This window comes from Salmo salar, chromosome 05 (assembly GCF_965601325.2).
Source record: "Salmo salar chromosome 05, fSalSal1, whole genome shotgun sequence".
In the NCBI taxonomy this organism is placed as follows: domain Eukaryota; kingdom Metazoa; phylum Chordata; class Actinopteri; order Salmoniformes; family Salmonidae; genus Salmo; species Salmo salar.
The window spans coordinates 10,074,984-10,098,914 of NC_138295.1; the positions used below are offsets into that span (position 1 = coordinate 10,074,984).

The following is a 23,931-nucleotide window of genomic DNA, read 5'->3' on the forward strand; positions in this document are numbered from 1 at the left end:
GATCTGTAGCCAGCCAGACAGTACTACCATCTAACATGATGAGATCTGTAGCCAGCCAGACAGACACTACTACCATCTACCATGATGAGATCTGTAACCAGCCAGACAGTACTACCATCTACCATGATGAGATCTGTAGCCAGCCAGACAGTACTACCATCTAACATGATGAGATCTGTAGCCAGCCAGACAGTACTACCATCTAACATGATGAGATCTGTAACCAGCCAGACAGACACTACTACCATCTACCATGATGAGATCTGTAGCCAGCCAGACAGTACTACCATCTACCATGATGAGATCTGTAGCCAGTCAGACAGTACTACCATCTACCATGATGAGATCTGTAGCCAGCCAGACAGTACTATCATCTACCATGAGATCTGTAGCCAGGCAGACAGTACTATCATCTACCATGAGATCTGTAGCCAGGCAGACAGTACTATCATCTACCATGATGAGATCTGTAGCCAGCCAGACAGTACTACCATCTACCATGATGAGATCTGTAGCCAGCCAGACAGTACTACCATCTACCATGATGAGATCTGTAGCCAGCCAGACAGTACTACCATCTACCATGTGAGATCTGTAGCCAGCCAGACAGTACTACCATCTACCATGATGAGATCTGTAACCAGCCAGACAGTACTACCATCTAACATGATGAGATCTGTAGCCAGCCAGTCAGACAGTACTACCATCTACCATGATGAGATCTGTAGCCAGCCGCAGACAGTACTACCATCTAACATGATGAGATCTGTAGCCAGCCAGTCAGACAGTACTACCATCTACCATGATGAGATCTGTAGCCAGCCAGTCAGACAGTACTACCATCTAACATGATGAGATCTGTAGCCAGACAGAGCAGACAGTACTACCATCTAACATGATGAGATCTGTAGCCAGACAGACAGTACTACCATCTAACATGATGAGATCTGTAGCCAGCCAGTCAGACAGTACTACCATCTAACATGATGAGATCTGTAGCCAGCCAGACAGTACTACCATCTAACATGATGAGATCTGTAGCCAGCCAGACAGTACTACCATCTAACATGATGAGATCTGTAACCAGCCAGACAGACACTACTACCATCTACCATGATGAGATCTGTAACCAGCCAGACAGTACTACCATCTACCATGATGAGATCTGTAGCCAGTCAGACAGTACTACCATCTACCATGATGAGATCTGTAGCCAGCCAGACAGTACTACCATCTACCATGATGAGATCTGTAGCCAGTCAGACAGTACTACCATCTACCATGATGAGATCTGTAGCCAGCCAGACAGTACTATCATCTACCATGAGATCTGTAGCCAGGCAGACAGTACTATCATCTACCATGAGATCTGTAGCCAGGCAGACAGTACTATCATCTACCATGATGAGATCTGTAGCCAGCCAGACAGTACTACCATCTACCATGATGAGATCTGTAGCCAGCCAGACAGTACTACCATCTACCATGATGAGATCTGTAGCCAGCCAGACAGTACTACCATCTAACATGATGAGATCTGTAGCCAGACAGACAGTACTACCATCTACCATGATGAGATCTGTAGCCAGTCAGACAGTACTACCATCTACCATGACTTTTAAATTCGGACAAAACAGAGATGCTTGTTCTAGGTCCCAAGAAACAAAGAGATCTTCTGTTGAATCTGACAATTAATCTTGATGGTTGTACAGTCGTCTCAAATAGAACTGTGAAGGACCTCGGCGTTACTCTGGACCCTGATCTCTCTTTTGATTAACATATCAAAACTGTTTCAAGGACAGCTTTTTTCCATCTACGTAACATTGCAAAAATCAGAAACTTTCTGTCCAAAAATGATGCAGAAAAATCTATCCATGCTTTTGTCACTTCTAAGTTAGACTACTACAATGCTCTACTTTTAGGCTACCCGGATAAAGCACTAAATAAACTTCAGTTAGTGCTAAACACGGCTGCTAGAATCATGACTAGAACCAAAAAAATGTATCATATTACTCTAGTGCTAGCCTCTCTACACTATCTTCCTGTTAAGGCAAGGGCTGATTTCAAGGTTTTACTGCTAACCCCAAAAGCATTACATGTGCTTGCTCTTACCTATCTTTCTGATTTGGTCCTGCCGTACATACCTACACGTACGCTACGGTCACAAGACGCAGGCCTCCTTACTGTCCCTAGAATTTCTAAGCAAACAGCTGGAGGCAGGGCTTTCTCCTATAGAGCTCCATTTGTATGGAATGGTCTGCCTACCCATGTGAGAGACGTAGACTCGGTCTCAACCTTTAAGTCAGACAGTACTATCATCTACCATGGGATCTGTAACCAGACAGACAGTAATACCATCTACCATGGGATCTGTAACCAGCCAGACAGTACTACCATCTACCATGAGATCTGTAACCAGCCAGACAGTACTACCATCTACCATGGGATCTGTAACCAGCCAGACAGTACTATCATCTACCATGAGATCTGTAACCAGCCAGACAGTACTATCATCTACCATGGGATCTGTAACCAGCCAGACAGTACTACCATCTACCATGGGATCTGTAACCAGCCAGACAGTACTACCATCTACCATGAGATCTGTAACCAGCCAGACAGTACTATCATTTACCATGGGATCTGTAACCAGCCAGACAGTACTATCATCTACCATGGGATCTGTAACCTCACAGTCAGTACTATCATCTACCATGAGATCTGTAACCAGCCAGACAGTACTACCATCTACCATGGGATCTGTAACCTCACAGTCAGTAATACCATCTACCATGAGATCTGTAACCAGCCAGACAGTAATACCATCTACCATGAGATCTGTAACCAGCCAGACAGTACTACCATCTACCATGGGATCTGTAACCAGCCAGACAGTAATACCATCTACCATGAGATCTGTAACCAGCCAGACAGTACTACCATCTACCATGGGATCTGTAACCAGCCAGACAGTACTACCATCTACCATGGGATCTGTAACCTCACAGTCAGTAATACCATCTACAATGGGATCTGTAGCCAGCCTGCCAGGCAGTCCTAACATCTACCATGGGATCTTTAATTCTGAGAGTTATGTCTGGGATCTGTAGTTCTGAGAGTTATGTCTGGGTTCTGTAGTTCTGAGAGTTATGTCTGGGTTCTGTAGTTCTGAGAGTAATGTCTGGGTTGTGTAGTTCTAAGAGTTATGTCTGGGATCTGTAGTTCTAAGAGTTATGTCTGGGTTCTGTAGTTCTAAGAGTTATGTCTGGGATCTGTAGTTCTGAGAGTTATGTCTGGGATCTGTAGTTCTGAGAGTTATGTAGTTCTGAGAGTTAAGTCTGGGATCTGTAGTTCTGAGTTATGTCTGGGATCTGTAGTTCTGAGAGTTATGTCTGGGATCTGTAGTTCTGAGAGTTATGTCTGTTAAAAAATGCATCAAGTTTATCAAGAGAAGTGAGAGTTCTCTGTGGCTCATTAGTGTGAATATAATAGCATGCTCTGGCATGGAGTGATTCACACGTTAAAACCAGAACTACAAAAGCAGATACTGGGCTGTTACTGTCTGCTGATCAAAACTACACTCAAGCCCTGTGTGTGTGTAAGCCGTGTGTGTGTGAGAAAGAGAGAGAAAAAAGTATGCGAGAGAGAGATATATACAAAGGCTGGTAGAAAAAAGAGGGTGGAAGAGCAGGGAAAAGATAAGAGATGAGAGAGAGATTGAAAGAGGAAGAGTGGTACAGAGACAGAGGAGGAAATAGAGGACTGTGTAGGAGAGAGAGAGAGATCAGGAAAGGGAGAAAGAAATAAGGGAGGGAAAAAGAAACAGAGAGACAGAAAGAGAGACAGAGACAGAGAGATAGAGAGACAGAGAGATAGATAGATAGATAGATAGATAGAGAGACAGAGAGATAGAGAGACAGAGAGATAGAGAGACAGAGAGAGAGATAGATAGATAGATAGATAGATAGATAGATAGATAGATAGATAGATAGATAGATAGATAGATAGATAGATAGATAGATAGATAGATAGATAGATAGATAGATAGATAGATAGATAGATAGATAGATAGATAGATAGATAGATAGATAGATAGATAGATAGATAGATAGATAGATAGATAGATAGATAGATAGATAGATAGATAGATAGATAGATAGATAGATAGAGAGACAGAGAGATAGAGAGACAGAGAGATAGATAGATAGAGAGATAGAGAGACAGAGAGATAGAGAGACAGAGAGATAGAGAGATAGAGAGATAGATAGATAGAGAGATAGAGAGACAGAGAGATAGATAGATAGATAGAGACAGAGAGATAGAGAGACAGAGAGATAGAGAGACAGAGACAGAGACAGAGAGATAGAGAGACAGAGAGATAGAGAGACAGAGAGATAGAGAGATAGAGAGATAGAGAGACAGAGAGATAGAGAGATAGATAGATAGATAGATAGATAGATAGATAGATAGATAGATAGATAGATAGATAGATAGATAGATAGATAGATAGATAGATAGATAGATAGATAGATAGATAGATAGATAGATAGATAGATAGATAGATAGATATCTATCTCTCTGTCTCTCTATCTCTCTGTCTCTCTATCTCTCTGTCTCTGTCTCTGTCTCTCTATCTCTCTGTCTCTCTATCTCTCTGATAGATAGATAGATAGATAGATAGATAGATAGATAGATAGATAGATAGATAGATAGATAGATAGATAGATAGATAGATAGATAGATAGATAGATAGATAGATAGATAGATAGATAGATAGATAGATAGATAGATAGATAGATAGATAGATAGATAGATAGATAGATAGATAGATAGATAGAGAGACAGAGACAGAGAGATAGAGAGACAGAGAGATAGAGAGACAGAGAGATAGATAGATAGAGAGACAGAGAGATAGAGAGACAGAGAGATAGAGAGACAGAGAGATAGATAGATAGAGAGACAGAGAGATAGGAAGACAGAGAGATAGAGAGATAGAAAGAGGTGGTAGATAGTAGATGGTATATAGTAGATAGTAGATGGTAGATAGTAGATGGTAGACGCTAGATGGTAGATGGTAGATAGTAGATGGTAGATAGTAGATGCTATATAGTAAATGGCAGATGGTATATAGTAGATGGTAGATGGTATATAGTAGATGGTAGATGGTAGATAGTAGAGTGTAGATGGTATATAGTAGATGGTATATAGTATATGGTATATAGTAGAGGGTAGATAGTAGAGGGTAGATGGTAGATAGTAGATGGTATACAGTAGATGGTAGATGGTATATAGTAGATGGAATATAGTAGATGGTATATAGTAGATGGTATATAGTAGATGGTAGATGGAATATAGTAGATGGTATATAGTAGATGGTAGATGGTATATAGTAGATGGAATATAGTAGATGGAATATAGTAGATGGTATATAGTAGATGGTAGATGGTAGATAGTAGAGTGTAGATGGTAGAGAGTAGATGGTAGATGGTATATAGTAGATAGTAAATGGTAGATATTAGATGGTAGAGTAGATGGTAGAGAGTAGATAGTAAATGGTAGATAGTAGATGGTAGAGAGTAGATAGTAAATGGTAGATAGTAGATGGTAGATGGTAGAGAGTAGATAGTAAATGGTAGATAGTAGATGGTAGAGAGTAGATGGTATATAGTAGATGGTAGATGGTAGATAGTAGATAGTAAATGGTAGATAGTAGATGGTAGAGAGTAGATGCTATATAGTAGATGGTAGATGGTAGAGAGTAGATAGTAAATGGTAGATAGTAGAAGACCAAAGTGGAGCAGTTCTGACCCCACAGTTTAATGCTTGTCGGTGTGTGTGTGTGTGTGTGTGTGTGTGTGTGTGTGTGTGTGTGTGTGTGTGTGTGTGTGTGTGTGTGTGTGTGTGTGTGTGTGATCAAACCCAGGAGTATGAACTCAACTCCACATCCCAGCCCCATCTCCATGGAAACTGATCAAGTACAGGGAGAGGACCTTGTACTTCTCTCTCCCTCTCTCTCTCCCTCTCTCTCTCTCTCTCTCTGTATCTCTCTCTCGCTGTGCATGCTGGGAGTTTTTTGGAGTTTGAGTGTTTGGTGTAAAGGGCTCTGTCCTAACTTATTTTCTTGATTCTGTCCTTGGTCTTTTCTTTCAAATGTTATTTTCTATGGTGGGGGGGTTAATGCACTATTTGTTTTAGCGGTATCCACAGGTTTTCCAAAGTTAGGGTGGAAGAGGACAGAGTTTTAGTTTCCTGGGGTTTGGAAGGTGTGGTTTGCACGATGGCTTCTCAGCCTAGCGCGGAGGAGATGCTGTCGATACGGCATGGATTCAGGTGTGTTCCTGAGAATGGAGTTAAGGTGGAGGAGACGCTGTCGATACGGCATGGATTCAGGTGTGTTCCTGAGAATGGAGTGGTGGAGGAGCGCTGCGACGGCAGGCAGGGGCCGGGGGGGGGGGGGCTGTCGATACGGCATGGATTCAGGTGTGTTCCTGAGAATGGAGTTAAGGTGGAGGAGACGCTGTCGATACGGCATGGATTCAGGTGTGTTCCTGAGAATGGAGTTAAGGTGGAGGAGATGCTGTCGATACGGCATGGATTCAGGTTTATTCCTGAGAATGGAGTTAAGGTGGAGGAGATGCTGTCGATACGGCATGGATTCAGGTGTGTTCCTGAGAATGGAGTTAAGGTGGAGGAGATGCTGTCGATACGGCATGGATTCAGGTGTGTTCCTGAGAATGGAGTTAAGGTGGAGGAGATGCTGTCGATACGGCATGGATTCAGGTGTGTTCCTGAGAATGGAGTTAAGATGGAGGAGGTTCTGCTCGCGGTCGGTGAACAGGTAGGAGCTGAATTTATACATTCTGCTTCCAGAATGAACAAAGCCGTGGTTGTGTTCATGAAAAGAGCAAATTTGGTTGGTAGGCTCATTGCTAGTGGCATATTTGTAAGGGATGTGTTGATGCAAATTTGGACCATTTCTAACACTTTGACCAGGGTGTAAAATTTGGACCATTTCTAACACTTCGACCAGGGTGTAAAATTTGGACCATTTCTAACACTTCGACCAGGGTGTAAAATTTGGACCATTTCTAACACTTCGACCAGGGTGTAAAATTTGGACCATTTCTAACACTTCGACCAGGGTGTAAAATTTGGACCATTTCTAACACTTCGACCAGGGTGTAAAATTTGGACCATTTCTAACACTTCGACCAAGGTGTAAAATTTGGACCATTTCTAACACTTCGACCAGGGTGTAAAATTTGGACCATTTCTAACACTTCGACCAGGGTGTAAAATTTGGACCATTTCTAACACTTCGACCAGGGTGTAAAATTTGGACCATTTCTAACACTTCGACCAGGGTGTAAAATTTGGACCATTTCTAACACTTCGGGTGGAAGTTGCAAATTTGCCTCCGTTTATTACAGATGATCAAATCAGGAAAGAGCTGAGTCGTTTTGTAAGTTGCTAGCGGTTTTCGTGTACTGTCAGCAGGTTTTCAGGTAGATGCCGTTAAGCATGTTTCGTTCCGGAGGCAAGTGTTTATGTTTCTGAATAACAATGAATAACAATGATGAGGTGGTGTAGATGAGGCTGGGCCTAGTCAGGCTAAAAATGGTGGGGTAGATGAGGCTGGGCCTAGTCATGCTATGGAGGGTGATGTAGATGAGGCTGGGCCTAGTCAGGCTAAAGATGGTGGGGTAGATGAGGCTGGGCCTAGTCATGCTATGGAGGGTGGTGTAGATGAGGCTGAGCCTAGTGAGGCTAGAGATGGTAGGGTAGATGAGGCTGGGTCTAGTCATGCTATGGATGGTGGTGTAGATGAGGCTGGGCCTAGTCATGCTATGGAGGGTGGTGTAGTTGAGGCTGGGTCTAGTCAGGTTATACTAGTGGATGAGGAGAGTATAGTGGGGAAGGGGAAGAGACTGGGGGGAGGAGGACGGTGTCAAGCAGAAAATGTAAAGTGGGGAGAAGAAAGGAGGTGGGAGGGGGGAGGCTGGGGTGGTCAAAGGCACCAAGGAACCTTTGCCTGGCGCTGGGGGGGAGGCCCTGACCAGAGAGAAAGGGCAGGTGGTCAGGATGGGAGATGGAGATAAGGAGGAAAGTAAATCTGAGGAAGAAGATAATGAGGAGGCTTTTTTTCAGACTCCTCTTCAATGGGTCTGGAGCTGACACCCAGTCAAGCAGAGGGGTCAAAGTACACGGTGAGGGAACTGACAAGGTTCCTGAATGAGACCAAGGGGAAAACAGTTCATCTTGAGGATTTTTTTTCTGATCCGAGAAAGTTTGTAAGATCACTACAACATGCAATGAAAAATGAGGGTCATGGTGTCCTCTCATCCAGGAAATGGTTTAGGTTGAGGAAGTGGGTCACAACAGTGCGTAGAGGTCGACCTTCAGACACTGTTTAGATGTAGAGTTTCTTTCTGGCACTGGGGCTTTTTGAGCTTTGCTATTGGTCTCTTTCTTTGCTGGCTTTTCTCCCACTTCTTATGGAGACACTTTGGGTAGGCTCGCTCAATATGAATGGTGCCAGAGATGCGGGAAAGAGGAGTGTGTTGGGTGAATATATAAAACAAAATAAGTACAGGTGTTGTTTTTGCAGGAGACACATAGTGATATGGTGAATGAAGTCGATTGGGGGCTCTGGTGGAAAGGGGCAAGTGTGTTGAGCCATGGGACAAATCTTAGTGCAGGAGTGGCAGTCCTTTTTGTACCGGGTCTCTCTGTAAAAATGTGCTCCTCAAAGGAGGTGTGTAGGGGCAGGCTGCTTGTTGTAAAAGCAGAAATTAACAACATGGGTTTTGTCTTTATAAATGTGTATGCGCCTAACACAGGGAGAGAGAGAGGGGTTCTATATGGGAGTCTTAGACAGGAACTCTCACAGGTAACGCCTGAGGAGACGCTGGTGGTTGGAGGGGACTGGAACTGTACAATGGATTTTACGAAAGACAGAAATGGGGAAGAGCCTCATTCAGGGTCAGTGGGAGTGTTAAGGGGCATCATTAATCAGTTTGACCTAGTGGATGTTTGGAGAACTAAACATCCCAACACAAGACAGTATACATGGGTGAAGGTTTTTGGGGCTAGGGTGAGTGCAGCCCGACTTGATCGTTTTTACATGTCCAGGAATCAGAGCAATAGGCTGTTGGGCGCTACCATTCTCCCGGTGGGGTTTTCGGATCACCACATAACCATGGCTCGGCTGTCTATTTCACCAGGGCCCCGGCAGGCATCCTATTGGAAGTTTAATGTAAAGCTCTTACAAGATGCCACTTTTTGGAAAGGTTTACAGACTTTTTGGGAAAGGTGGGGGCAGCGAAGAGAGGAGTATGCGTCTCTGAGTCAATGGTGGGATGTGGGGAAAGTCCAAATTTGGCTTTTCTGTCAACAGTATACAGCTCTCTCGTCCTCAGAAGCTAGGAGAGTATTGGGGACTCTCAAGCGTAGTATTAGTGAGATGTTGGGGCAAGGCAATGTAGGCCTCGAGGCTAATTTAGCTGAATTACGTAGGGACCTGGGCAGTTTTTTCCAGGTTAAAGCAAAGAGAGCACTTGTAAGAGCTAGGTTCTCCATGCTGAAGGAGATGGATGCTCCTAACTCCTTCTTCTTTGTTTTGGAAAGACAGAGCGGTGAATAAAGGGTATGCATTGTCTACGGCTGGGCGGGTGACCTCTGTGGTGGGGGAGATGCGGGAGCGGACTGTGGAGTTTTATACTGAGTTGTATAGGGCAGAACTGTGTGATCCTATGTGTGCTCAAGTTTTGTTCACAGAACTCCCTAAGCTCTCTCTGGCACAGAGGGATGAAATGGACATTCTCCTGTTGTCCCATGAACTGGCAGAGGCCGTAACCCAGATGTCCCCCAGTCGTGCACCGGGGGTCGATGGGCTCCCAGTGGAGTTTTATAAAAAATTCTGGGGAATAATTGGACTGGACTTATTTTGCGTGTTGCGTGAATGCGTCGGGGTAGGAGAGTTGCCGATGAGCTGCCGTCGGGTGGCTCTGACTCTCCTGCCCAAAAAAGGGGACTTGTGTGAACTTAAGAACTGGAGGCCTGTGGCATTACTCTGTGCGGACTACAAGATATTTGCCAAGGTCCTCTCTAACAGACTGAAGTCCCATCTGGATTCGATAGTACATAAGGACCAAACATATTGTGTACCGAGATGCTCAATCACGGACAACTTGTTCTTAATCAGGGACATGTTGGACTTGTCGAGAGGTTCTAATGTGAACTTTGGACTGGTCTCTTTAGATCAAGAGAAGGCTTTTAATAGAGTGGACCATGGGTATCTGTTTAATGTGATGTTTGTTTTTGGGTTTGGGAAAGGTTTTTGACCTGTGTGAAGCTGTTGTATGCTGGGGCGTCATGTATGGTCAAGGTGGGAGGGGGGCTCAGTAGGCCAGTCTGGGTGAGGCGGGGCATTAGACAAGGATACCCTCTATCGGGGCAGTTATACACTAGCCATTGAGCCTTTTTTGGGCCTGCTACGCAGGAGACTGCAGGGAGTGTGCTGGACAGGCATGGGTGTGTTGACAGGCATGGCAGTGTCAGCGTATGCAGATTATGTTTCTGAGATGGTCAGGGATGGTCAAGATGGTCAAGATATGCAGGCACAGAAACTAGTCTGAAGGTGTACGAGGGAGCTTCATCAGCTAAGGTAAACTGGGGCAAGAGCAAAGCTCTGTTATGTGGGGCATGGGGGGATAGGTCCCCTCCTCTGCTTCCAAGGGGTTTGCAGTGGGGTTGTGAAGGGCTTAAAATGTTGGGGGTGTATCTGAGCTCAGAGGTGGGTCAGGAAGAACTGGGAGGGGCTGTTACAGACAGTGGTGTCAAGACTGGCCAGGTATAGGTGGCTCCTGTCCCAAGTGTCATATAGAGGGCCTGGCAGCTGGCTGAGGGCGGCAGTGTTGTACATGACTGTCCACGAAGGAGGACAGGGCCTGGTGGCTGCTTTCTGACTAAAGGCGGTGCAGAGACTGCTGTACCATACTGATGTTGGCTGGAGGGAACCAGCATGCGCGCTGCTGAGGAGAGCTGGCGGATTAGGGTTGGACCGGCAGCTGTTCCTCATGAAACTGGAGAGGCTGAGTACAGCAGGTCTCTCAGATGTTTACTCTGCAGTGCTGAGGGCCTGGCAGCTGCTAAGGCCCACACGAGAAGGGGGTGTGGAGCCTGGGTTGTGGGTGTGGGAGGAGCCTATCTTCCACAACCCAGCCATCCCTTTGAGATCGGTTCAGTCGGCCACCCTGCAGAGGCAACTGATGGCAGCGGGTCTGGGAGAGGAGGGGTGGAAAACCCAGGAAGTCCTGGCACAACAAACAGGAATAACATCTCTTAGGCTGCTGGAGAGATTCCTGGAGGAGGTCCAGGAGGCACTGTCTGAGCCGGTAAGGGGGATGTTTGAGCGGCCAAAGGGGGAGGGGCCACCAATGTTTCTGCCACTGCAGCTCACGGCAGAGACTGGGGACTGGCAAGGGAGGACTTGTTAGATTTTAACACTCCGAACCTGGAGGAGTTTGAGGGGGTGGGAGGTAAAGCCCTCTACAACCTCTGCATTAAGGTGAGGAACATTAGGAGCCTAACAGGAGTGAAGGCAAATCAGTGACAGGGGGTATGTGGGGAAGAGAGTATGGTGGGTTTTAGATGGAGGTCAGGGGACCTCCAGTGGAGGGTTCTACATGGAGCCCTGGCCACTAACAGCTGGCTGGCACAGGTTGAGTCGGGCAGGGGTGTCCTTTCTGCGTTATGAGAGAAACTGTGATTCATGTGTTTTCTGTGTGCGCCAAGTTAATGCCATTAATGTCTCTGTTGGAATGTCTGTGTGAGAGGTTGGGGTGGTTTTTACTGTTGGGGTGTTTATAATTGGGTACAGGAGAAGGCCAAACGTGTATGTTGAATTTCCTGTTTGCTCAGGCAAAGTTGTCTATTTGGCTAACAAGGAGGAACAGGGTCAAAGGTGGGGGGATAACAGACCCTTTACTATTATTTCATGGGATGGTCTCTGCGCACCTTAGGGGGGAATTTGAGTTCTATAAAATGATAAAAAGTGTGGAGATGTTTGTATAGCTGGGGAAGATGTTTCAGGAGATATGGTGTGTTGGGGGGGGGCTGTCTGTATAGCTGGGGGAGATGTTTCAGGAGATATGGTGTGTTGGGGGGGCTGTCTGTATAGCTGGGGAAGATGTTTCAGGAGATATGGTGTGTTGGGGGGGCTGTCTGTATAGCTGGGGAAGCTGTTTCAGGAGATATGGTGTGTTGGGGGGGCTGTCTGTATAGCTGGGGAAGATGTTTCAGGAGATATGGTGTGTTGGGGGGGCTGTCTGTATAGCTGGGGGAGATGTTTCAGGAGATATGGTGTGTTGGGGGGGCTGTCTGTATAGCTGGGGAAGATGTTTCAGGAGATATGGTGTGTTGGGGGGGGCTGTCTGTATAGCTGGGGGAGATGTTTTAGGAGATATGGTGTGTTGGGGGGGCTGTCTGTATAGCTGGGGAGATGTTTCAGGAGATATGGTGTGTTGGGGGGGCTGTCTGGATAGCTGGGGGAGATGTTTCAGGAGATATGGTGTGTTGGGGGGGGCTGTCTGTATAGCTGGGGAAGATGTTTCAGGAGATATGGTGTGTTGGGGGGGGCTGTCTGTATAGCTGGGGGAGATGTTTCAGGAGATATGGTGTGTTGGGGGGGGCTGTCTGTATAGCTGGGGGAGATGTTTCAGGAGATATGGTGTGTTGGGGGGGCTGTCTGTATAGCTGGGGGAGATGTTTCAGGAGATATGGTGTTTTGGGGGGCTGTCTGTATAGCTGGGGGAGATGTTTCAGGAGATATGGTGTGTTGGGGGGGCTGTCTGTATAGCTGGGGGAGATGTTTCAGGAGATATGGTGTGTTGGGGGGGGGCTGTCTGTATAGCTGGGGAAGATGTTTCAGGAGATATGGTGTGTTGGGGGGGGCTGTCTGTATAGCTGGGGAAGATGTTTCAGGAGATATGGTGTGTTGGGGGGCTGTCTGTATAGCTGGGGAAGATGTTTCAGGAGATATGGTGTGTTGGGGGGGCTGTCTGTATAGCTGGGGAAGATGTTTCAGGAGATATGGTGTGTTGGGGGGGGGGGCTGTCTGTATAGCTGGGGGAGATGTTTCAGGAGATATGGTGTGTTGGGGGGGCTGTCTGTATAGCTGGGGAAGATGTTTCAGGAGATATGGTGTGTTGGGGGGGGCTGTCTGTATAGCTGGGGGAGATGTTTTAGGAGATATGGTGTGTTGGGGGGGCTGTCTGTATAGCTGGGGAGATGTTTCAGGAGATATGGTGTGTTGGGGGGGCTGTCTGGATAGCTGGGGGAGATGTTTCAGGAGATATGGTGTGTTGGGGGGGGGCTGTCTGTATAGCTGGGGAAGATGTTTCAGGAGATATGGTGTGTTGGGGGGGCTGTCTGTATAGCTGGGGGAGATGTTTCAGGAGATATGGTGTGTTGGGGGGGCTGTCTGTATAGCTGGGGGAGATGTTTCAGGAGATATGGTGTGTTGGGGGGGCTGTCTGTATAGCTGGGGGAGATGTTTCAGGAGATATGGCGTGTTGGGGGGCTGTCTGTATAGCTGGGGGAGATGTTTCAGGAGATATGGTGTGTTGGGGGGGCTGTCTGTATAGCTGGGGGAGATGTTTCAGGAGATATGGTGTTTTGGGGGGCTGTCTGTATAGCTGGGGGAGATGTTTCAGGAGATATGGTGTGTTGGGGGGGCTGTCTGTATAGCTGGGGGAGATGTTTCAGGAGATATGGTGTGTTGGGGGGGGGCTGTCTGTATAGCTGGGGAAGATGTTTCAGGAGATATGGTGTGTTGGGGGGGCTGTCTGTATAGCTGGGGAAGATGTTTCAGGAGATATGGTGTGTTGGGGGGCTGTCTGTATAGCTGGGGGAGATGTTTCAGGAGATATGGTGTGTTGGGGGGGTTGTCTGTATAGCTGGGGAAGATGTTTCAGGAGATATGGTGTGTTGGGGGGGCTGTCTGTATAGCTGGGGGAGATGTTTCAGGAGATATGGTGTGTTGGGGGGGGCTGTCTGTATAGCTGGGGGAGATGTTTCAGGAGATATGGTGTGTTGGGGGGGCTGTCTGTATAGCTGGGGGAGATGTTTCAGGAGATATGGTGTGTTGGGGGGGCGGTCTGTATAGCTGGGGGAGATGTTTCAGGAGATATGGTGTGTTGGGGGGGGGCTGTCTGTATAGCTGGGGGAGATGTTTCAGGAGATATGGTGTGTTGGGGGGGCTGTCTGTATAGCTGGGGAAGATGTTTCAGGAGATATGGTGTGTTGGGGGGGGGCTGTCTGTATAGCTGGGGAAGATGTTTCAGGAGATATGGTGTGTTGGGGGGGGGCTGTTTGTATAGCTGGGGAAGATGTTTCAGGAGATATGGTGTGTTGGGGGGGCTGTCTGTATAGCTGGGGGAGATGTTTCAGGAGATATGGTGTGTTGGGGGGGCTGTTTGTATAGCTGGGGAAGATGTTTCAGGAGATATGGTGTGTTGGGGGGGGGCTGTCTGTATAGCTGGGGAAGATGTTTCAGGAGATATGGTGTGTTGGGGGGGGGCTGTTTGTATAGCTGGGGAAGATGTTTCAGGAGATATGGTGTGTTGGGGGGGCTGTCTGTATAGCTGGGGAAGATGTTTCAGGAGATATGGTGTGTTGGGGGGGCTGTCTGTATAGCTGGGGGAGATGTTTCAGGAGATATGGTGTGTTGGGGGGGGCTGTCTGTATAGCTGGGGAAGATGTTTCAGGAGATATGGTGTGTTGGGGGGGCTGTCTGTATAGCTGGGGAAGATGTTTCAGGAGATATGGTGTGTTGGGGGGGCTGTTTGTATAGCTGGGGAAGATGTTTCAGGAAATACGGTGGTAGAAATGGTGAGGTTTTGGTTAGTGTGATATGTGGTGTTGTTTTGTATCGTGGGGTAGAGGGCAAGGTGAGTATGGTACATGTACTGCAGTACAGGATATATTTTGGTGTTTTATTTTAAGGGGGGGGGGAAGTTTTAATGAAATGAGAATGTTTCTGTGTCTCTCTCTGTCTCTCCGTCTCTCCGTCTCCGTCTCCGTCTCCGTCTCTGTCTCTGTCTCTGTCTCTCTCTATGTCTCTGTCTCTCTCTATGTCTCTGTCTCTCTCTATGTCTCTGTCTCTCTCTGTCTCTCTCTGTCTCTCTCTGTCTCTCTATGTCTCTCTATGTCTCTGTCTCTCTCTATGTCTCTGTCTCTCTCTGTCTCACTGTCTCTCTCTGTCTCTCTCTATGTCTCTCTATGTCTCTGTCTCTCTCTGTCTCTCTCTGTCTCTCTGTCTCTCTTCACAGCACAATCAATGTTGCATTATGTATACATTATACTGTCTATTTGAGTATGTCCCATGTTCATTTCCTGTTCACCATACATGTTTGGCATGACAACGAGTTGGGTAATGCTTAAAAAAGGTCAAAGAAATGAATCTCCTACTAATTCTATTTCTATGATAGCAGTGTTCTATATAGATTGGTCTGGGAGTGACGTCTTCACGGGAGGGGGGTGTTCTGCTGCCATGGGCGACAGTGGTACTCACAGCTCTCGATCTCCAGTGTGCAGTTCTGTTCATCCAGAGGATATCGCCTCAGATCCATCATACAGGCTGCTGTGGTTGTGATCCTACACACACACACACACACACACACACACACACACACACACACACACACACACACACACACACACACACACACACACACACACACACACACACACACACACAGGAATATAACGTTACACTTCAGGTATAGGGAAGACTCCATATCAGCTTTAAAGAAAACACATTTCAATCCATATTTTGCCAGGTAAATTCACTGAGATCACATTCCCATTTACAGCAACGACCTGGGGAATAGTTACAGGGGAGGGGGGAATGAGCAGTTGCCATACCAGGCGGTGATGCAGCCAGTCAGGATGCTCTCGATGGTGCAGCTGTATAACTTTTTGAGGATCTGGGGACCCGTGGCAAATCTTTTCAGTCTCCTGAGGAGGAAAAGGTTTTGTCGCGCCCTCTTCACGACTGTCTTGGTGTGTTTGGAAAATTATAGTTTGTTGGTAATGTGGACACCAAGGAACTTGAAACTCTCGACCTGCTCCACTACAGCCCCGTTGATGTTAATGGGGGCCTGTTTGGCCCGCCTTTTCCTGTAGTCCACGATCAGCTCCTTTGTCTTGATCACATTGAGGGAGAGGTTATTGTCCTGGCACCACACTGCCAGTTCTCTGACCTCCTCCCTATAGGCTGTCTCATCGTTGTCGGTGATCAGCCATTCTACTGTTGTGTCGTCAGCAAACTTAATGATGGTGTTGGAGTCGTGTTTGGCCACGTAGTCGTGGGTGAACAGGGAGTACAGGAGGGGACTAAGTACACACACCTGAGGGGCCCCAGTGTAGAGGTTCAGTGTGGCAGACGTGTTGTTGCCTACCCTTACCACCTGGGAGCGGCCCGTCAGGAAGACCAGGATCCAGTTGCAGAGGGAGGTGTTTAGTCCCAGGGTCCTTAGCTTAGTGATGAGCTTCATGGGCACTATGGTGTTGAACACTGAGCTGTAGTCAATGAACAGCATTCTCACATAGGTGTTCCTTTTGTCCAGGTGGGAAAAGGGCAGTGTGGAGTGCGATTGAGATTGCGTCCTCTGTGAATCTGTTGGGGCAGTATGCAAATTGGAGTGGGTTTAGGGTATCAAGGAGGATGCTGTTGATGTGAGCCATGACCAGCCTTTCAAACCACTTCCCGGCTACCGATGCGAGTGCTACAGGGCGGTAATAATTTAGGCAGGTTACCTTCGCTTCCTTGGGATGCACAAGGACTATGGTGGTCTGCTTGAAACTGGTACTATAGACTCAGTTAGGAATAGGTTGAAAATGTCGGTGAAGACACTTGCTAGTTGGTCCGCGCATGCTTTGAGTACACGTCCTGGTAATCCATCTGGCCCCGCGGCTTTGTGAATGTTGGCCTGTTTAAAGGTCTAGCTCACATCGGCTACCGAGAGCGTTATCACACAGTCATCCAGAACAGCTGGTGCTCTTGTGCATGCTTCAGTGTTGCTTGCCTTGAACCGAGCATAAAAGGCATTTAGCTCGTCTGGTAGGCTCACGTCACTGGGCAGCTCGCGCCTGGGTTTCCCTTTGTAGTCCGTAATAGTTTTCAAGCCCTGCCACATCCGACGAGCTTCAGAGCCGGTGTATTAGGATTCAATCTTAATCCTGTATTGATGCTTTGCTTGTTTGATGGTTCGTCTGAGGGCATAGTGGGATTTCTTATAAGCGTCCGGATTAGTGTCCCGCTCCTTGAAAGCGGCAGCTCTAGCCTTTAGCTCGATTCGGATGTTGCCTGTAATCCATGGTTTCTGGTTGGGATATGTACGTACGGTCACTGTGGGGACGACGTCGTCAATGCACTTATTGATGAAGCCGATGACTGAGGTGGTAAACTCCTGAATGCCATTGGATGAATCCCGGAACATATTCCAGTCTGTGCTAGCAAAACAGTCCTATAGTGTAGCATCCGCGTCATCTGACCACTTCCGTATTGAGCGAATCACTGGTATTTCTTGCTTTAGGTTTTGCTTGTAAGCAGGAATCAGGAGGATAGAATTATGGTCAGATTTGCTAAATGGAGGGCGGAGGTGTGTGTGTCACATGCAGCTGGTGATTGTGTCCAGTAATAGATAGACAACACTACTCTCATAGTCTTTGTGGAAGAACAACATAGTGATTGATATCAAATATGATAGGATTAGGAAGACCCTTTGGAAAGTAATCATTTCCAAATGAACAATGGTTGAGTAGAGATCAATGACTTGTAGAATCGTTGACTTTTCACCAACAGGCAAAAAGTCATTATGACGTTGTTTGTGACGTTATGGTCAGGTTCTATACTGGTTGTCATTATGACGTTATGGTCAGGTTGTATGCTGGTTGTCATTATGACGTTGTTTGTGACGTTATGGTCAGGTTGTATACTGGTTGTCATTATGACGTTGTTTGTGACGTTATGGTCAGGTTCTATACTGGTTGTCATTATGACGTTATGGTCAGGTTGTATGCTGGTTGTCATTATGACGTTGTTTGTGACGTTATGGTCAGGTTGTACACTGGTTGTCATTATGACGTTGTTTGTGACGTTATGGTCAGGTTGTACAGTATGCTGTTTGTCATTCTGATGTTGTTTATAACGTTATGGTCAGGTTGTATGCTGGTTGTCATTATGACGTTGTTTGTGACGTTATGGTCAGGTTGTATACTGGTTGTCATTATGACGTTGTTTGTGACGTTATGGTCAGGTTGTATATTGGTTGTCATTCTGATGTTGTTTGTGACAATATGGTCAGGTTCTATACTGGTTGTCATTAAGACGTTATGGTCAGGTTCTATACTGGTTGTCATTAAGACGTTATGGTCAGGTTGCATACTGGTTGTCATTATGACGTTGTTTGAGACGTTATGGTCAGGTTGTATACTGGTTGTCATTATGACGTTTGTGACATTATGGTCAGGTTGTATACTGGTTGTCATTATGACGTTCTTTGCGACGTTATGGTCAGGTTGTATACTGGTTGTCATTATGACGTTTGTGACGTTATGGTCAGGTTGTATGCTGGTTGTCATTATGACGTTGTTTGTGACGTTATGGTCAGGTTGAATGCTGGTTGTCATTATGACGTTGTTTGTGACGTTATGGTTAGGTTGTATACTGGTTGTCATTATGACGTTGTTTGTGACATTATGTTCAGGTTGTATACTGGTTGTCATTATGACGTTGTTTGTGACGTTATGGTTAGGTTGTATATTGGTTGTCATTAAGAAGTTGTTTGTGACGTTATGATCAAATCAAATGTTCAGGTTGTATACTGGTTGTCATCAGGGTTGGGTTGGTTACTTTCTAAATGTAATCCGTTACAGTTACAAGTTACCTGTCCAAAATTGTAATCAGTAACGTAACTTTTGGATTACCCTAAACTCAGTATGTATTCTGATTACATTCCATTACTTTTAGATTACTTTCCCCTTAAGAGTCATTAGAAGAAGACAAAAATGTATGTTACCAGTTGAACGACATCTATTGCAGGATAAATCAATGTTAAAGTTTACATAGCTGGCCATATATTGGTTATGGTTATGTAGGCTTCTTCTAACCCATTGCGTTCTATTACATATAATAATACGATTAAATTATATATTTACATTAAAAACCAAAGTCTATCAGAATTCCAGTCATTTCAATAAATCCAAAAATGGATGTAGCAACTACAGATTTCCCCTTTAAGTCTATCAGAAGTGTGTGAGTTTGACTGTCCATTAGGCCTATGGGTTTATTTATCAGCATGAATTAGATTGAGCAATAAAAGCCCCACATTTATTCCATAGGCTGGGATCCAAGAGCGCAGTTTTCACTGGCTGTCCACTGGTTTCAAAAACAATGATTGATAGGCAGTTTAAACATCTTGAATTCAACCATTATTGGGTTCAAATACACATTTAGATTTGTCAACAGCCATCCACTACAACCAAGGCGCAAATAGCTAAATGAGAGTAGCAGTGTGATTCACATCAAAGCGCTATGTAGATTCCAATATTAAGTGATATCCGTATCGCCGTAGACTACACCACTACTGTCATCCTTTACCTCCAAGCGTTTATTCAAGTTGGATCATCTTTGGATGCCGACAGCAGTCACACCATAGGAAGACATAGCTTGGACTGTAGCCTACAAATGCCTATTTCTGCTCTTTTCCCGCGATCCATCAAACCCATTTGGTGTGTCATCATAGTGGTCTATGACTTGTGGTCAGACTCGCTCAGGTGGAACAAACTCACGCCTTTTTCAATGCTGATTTGAATGGCATTGAGAAAACAGAGAAGTGTCAAAGTCCTTTCTGAATTTAAAAGTAATCCTCGAAGAAATCACGGATTACAGTTACCGTTTTTGTAATCCCTTACATGTAACGGATTACATGTAATAATACTCCCCAACCCTGGTTGTCATTATGCCGTTGTTTATGACGTTATGGTCAGGTTGTATACTGGTTGTCATTATGCCGTTGTTTATAACGTTATGGTCAGGTTGTATGCTGGTTGTCATTATGCCGTTGTTTATAACGTTATGGTCAGGTTGTATGCTGGTTGTCATTATGCCGTTGTTTATGACGTTATGGTCAGGTTGTATACTGGTTGTAAAATAACTTTATTTTGTACATACTTTTAGTGACCTGAAATAGCTGATTGTAAACTAAATTGATTGTTTTCCCTTCCACCATAAGCACAAACTGATCTAGAAGAGTGGACATGTGTTCCATAATTAAACTACACAAGTTCATAAACAACAGGTCCCTTGGGTCTCACTGAAGACAAGTTCGGGGAATTAAATTTTTCAGAGACATAGAAACATTCAACATTCTCCCTGCCTCCCTCCCTCCCTGCCTGCCTCCCTCCCTTCCCTCCCTCCATTGTTCCCTATTATGTAACAAGCCAGTTAGCAGGCAGGCAGGCAGGGAGGGAGGGAGGGAGGGAAGGAGGCAGGCAGGCAGGCAGGCAGGCAGGCAGGCAGGCAGGCAGGCAGGCAGGCAGGCAGGCAGGCAGGCAGGCAGGCGGGGGGAGGGAGGGAGGGAGGGAGGCAGGCAGGCAGGGAGGGAGGGAGGCAGGCAGGCAGTCAGGGAGGGAGGGAGGGAGGCAGGCAGGCAGGCAGGCAGGCAGGCAGGCAGGCAGGCGAGGCAGGCAGGCAGGCAGGCAGGGAGGGAGGGAGGGAGGGAGGGAGGGAGGGAGGGAGGGAGGGAGGGAGGGAGGCAGGGAGGGAGGGAGGGAGGCAGGCAGGGAGGGAGGGAGGCAGGCAGGCAGGCAGGCAGGCAGGCAGGCAGGCAGGCAGGCAGGCAGGCAGGCAGGGAGGGAGGGAGGGAGGAGGCTATGAGGCAGGCAGGGAGGGAGGGAGGGAGGGAGGGAGGGAGGGAGGGAGGGAGGGAGGGAGGGAGGGAGGGAGGGAGGAGGGAGGCAGGCAGGCAGGCAGGGAGGAAGGCAGAGCGAGAGGGAGAGGAAGGGACCAAAGTGCGCCGGAGTATTATCAGAGGAGTCCTATGGATGGATGTCCTAGTTTACCCCTCTCTCTCCCTGCCGTGGCTATCACTAACTCACCATGCTATGCCTGGTACACTAGCCACACAGCCACCCAGGCCTTCGGACACCCAGCCAGCCACCCAGCCCTTCGGCCACCCAACCACGCAACCACGCAGCCACACAGCCCTTCAGCCACACAGCTACACAGCCCTTCAGCCACCCAGCCACACAGCTACACAGCCCTTCAGCCACACAGCCACACAGCCCTTCAGCCACCCAGCCACACAGCTACACAGCCCTTCAGCCACACAGCCACACAGCCACACAGCCACACAGCCCTTCAGCCACCCAGCTACACAGCCCTTCAGCCACACAGCCACACAGCCACACAGCCCTTCAGCCACACAGCTACACAGCCCTTCAGCCACACAGCTACACAGCCCTTCAGCCACCCAGCCACACAGCTACACAGCCCTTCAGCCACACAGCCACACAGCCACACAGCCACACAGCCCTTCAGCCACCCAGCTACACAGCCCTTCAGCCACACAGCCACACAGCCCTTCAGCCACACAGCTACACAGCCACACAGCCACCCAGCTACACAGCCCTTCAGCCACACAGCCACACAGCCCTTCAGCCACACAGCTACACAGCCCTTCAGCCACACAGCCACACAGCCACACAGCTACACAGCCCTTCAGCCACCCAGCTACACAGCCCTTCAGCCACACAGCCACACAGCCCTTCAGCCACACAGCTACACAGCCCTTCAGCCACACAGCCACACAGCCACACAGCTACACAGCCCTTCAGCCACACAGCCACACAGCCACACAGCCACACAGCTACACAGCCCTTCAGCCACACAGCCACACAGCCCTTCAGCCACACAGCCACACAGCCACACAGCTACACAGCCCATCAGCCACCCAGCTACACAGCCCTTCAGCCACACAGCCACACAGCCCTTCAACCACACAGCCACACAGCCCTTCAGCCACCCAGCTACACAGCCCTACAGCCACACAGCCACACAGCTACACAGCCCTTCAGCCACACAGCCACACAGCCCTTCAGCCACACAGCCCTTCAGCCACACAGCCACACAGCCCTTCAGCCACACAGCCACACAGCCCTTCAGCCACCCAGCTACACAGCCCTTCAGCCACACAGCCACACAGCCCTTCAGCCACACAGCCACACAGCCACACAGCCCTTCAGCCACACAGCCACACAGCCCTTCAGCCACCCAGCCACACAGCCCTTCAGCCACACAGCCCTTCAGCCACACAGCCCTTCAGCCACACAGCCCTTCAGCCTCCCACCCACCCACCCACCCAGTAAGCTAGCTAGACATTGCCACACTCACTGGGTACATCCTAAATGACACCATATTCCCTACATAGTGCACTGCTTTTAACCAGAGTACTTTTGACTAGAACCATAGAGCTCTGGTCAAAAGTAGTGCACTACATACAAGATAGGGTGTCAGTCAGTCATCCAACACTTCACCACTCAATAATCACACTATGCTCAGGATCAGGAAGGAAGCTCCTGGGACATGTAAAATTAGGCCAAGATGGCATGGTTAAGAATAACATGCTATTTATAGGCTGCTCCTACATCATCAGTAACAGCAGAAGTCTACAAGCTTTTGTCTGAGTTTAAAGAGGGACCAACCAACAACCAGTGTTTTTCAGGATCCTTTAGTTATGGCGCTGCTGTGTGTGTGTGTGTGTGTGTGTGTGTGTGTGTGTGTGTGTGTGTGTGTGTGTGTGTGTGTGTGTGTGTGTGTGTGTGTGTGTGTGTGTGTGTGTGTGTGTGTGTGTGTGTGTGTGATAGATACCTGGCAGCGTGTCATATGTGTTACTGCCTACAGTGTTTCAACAAAACTTGTCAGGATGCTGTAGCTCTGTAGCTAGGTGACCAGAAGGAGGGGAAACAGAGTGTTGATGCTGTAGCTAGGTGACCAGAAGGAGGGGAACAGAGTATTGATGCTGTAGCTCTGTAGCTAGGTGACCAGAAGGAGGGGGAACAGAGTATTGATGCTGTAGCTAGGTGACCAGAAGGAGGGGAAACAGAGTGTTGATGATGTAGCTAGGTGACCAGAAGGAGGGGAAACAGAGTATTGATGCTGTAGCTCTGTAGCTAGGTGACCAGAAGGAGGGGGAACAGAGTATTGATGCTGTAGCTCTGTAGCTAGGTGACCAGAAGGAGGGGAAACAGAGTGTTGATGCTGTTGCTAGGTGACCAGAAGGAGGGGGAACAGAGTATTGATGCTGTTGCTAGGTGACCAGAAGGAGGGGGAACAGAGTGTTGATTCTGTAGCTAGGTGACCAGAAGGAGGGGAAACAGAGTATTGATGCTGTTGCTAGGTGACCAGAAGGAGGGGAAACAGAGTGTTGATGCTGTAGCTAGGTGACCAGAAGGAGGGGAAACAGAGTATTGATGCTGTTGCTAGGTGACCAGAAGGAGGGGGAACAGAGTGTTGATGCTGTAGCTCTGTAGCTAGGTGACCAGAAGGAGGGGAAACAGAGTATTGATGCTGTTGCTAGGTGACCAGAAGGAGGGGAAACAGAGTATTGATGCTGTAGCTCTGTAGCTAGGTGACCAGAAGGAGGGGAAACAGAGTGTTGATGCTGTAGCTAGGTGACCAGAAGGAGGGGAAACAGAGTGTTGATGCTGTAGCTAGGTGACCAGAAGGAGGGGAAACAGAGTGTTGATGCTGTAGCTCTGTAGCTAGGTGACCAGAAGGAGGGGAAACAGAGTGTTGATGCTGTAGCTAGGTGACCAGAAGGAGGGGAAACAGAGTGTTGATGCTGTAGCTAGGTGACCAGAAGG

General features: G+C 47.4%; 1 protein-coding gene across 1 annotated transcript in view; it reads right to left on the reverse strand.

The window, feature by feature from the left end:
- LOC106592285 (gamma-aminobutyric acid receptor subunit beta-2) overlaps positions 1–23,931 on the reverse strand; it is a 113,658-nt gene that overhangs the window by 25,950 nt on the left and 63,777 nt on the right. The window contains exon 5 of the mRNA XM_045717878.2: positions 15,575–15,657. Within this exon, the coding sequence (XP_045573834.1) occupies positions 15,575–15,657 (83 nt within the window). The remainder of the gene's footprint in view (positions 1–15,574; positions 15,658–23,931) is intronic.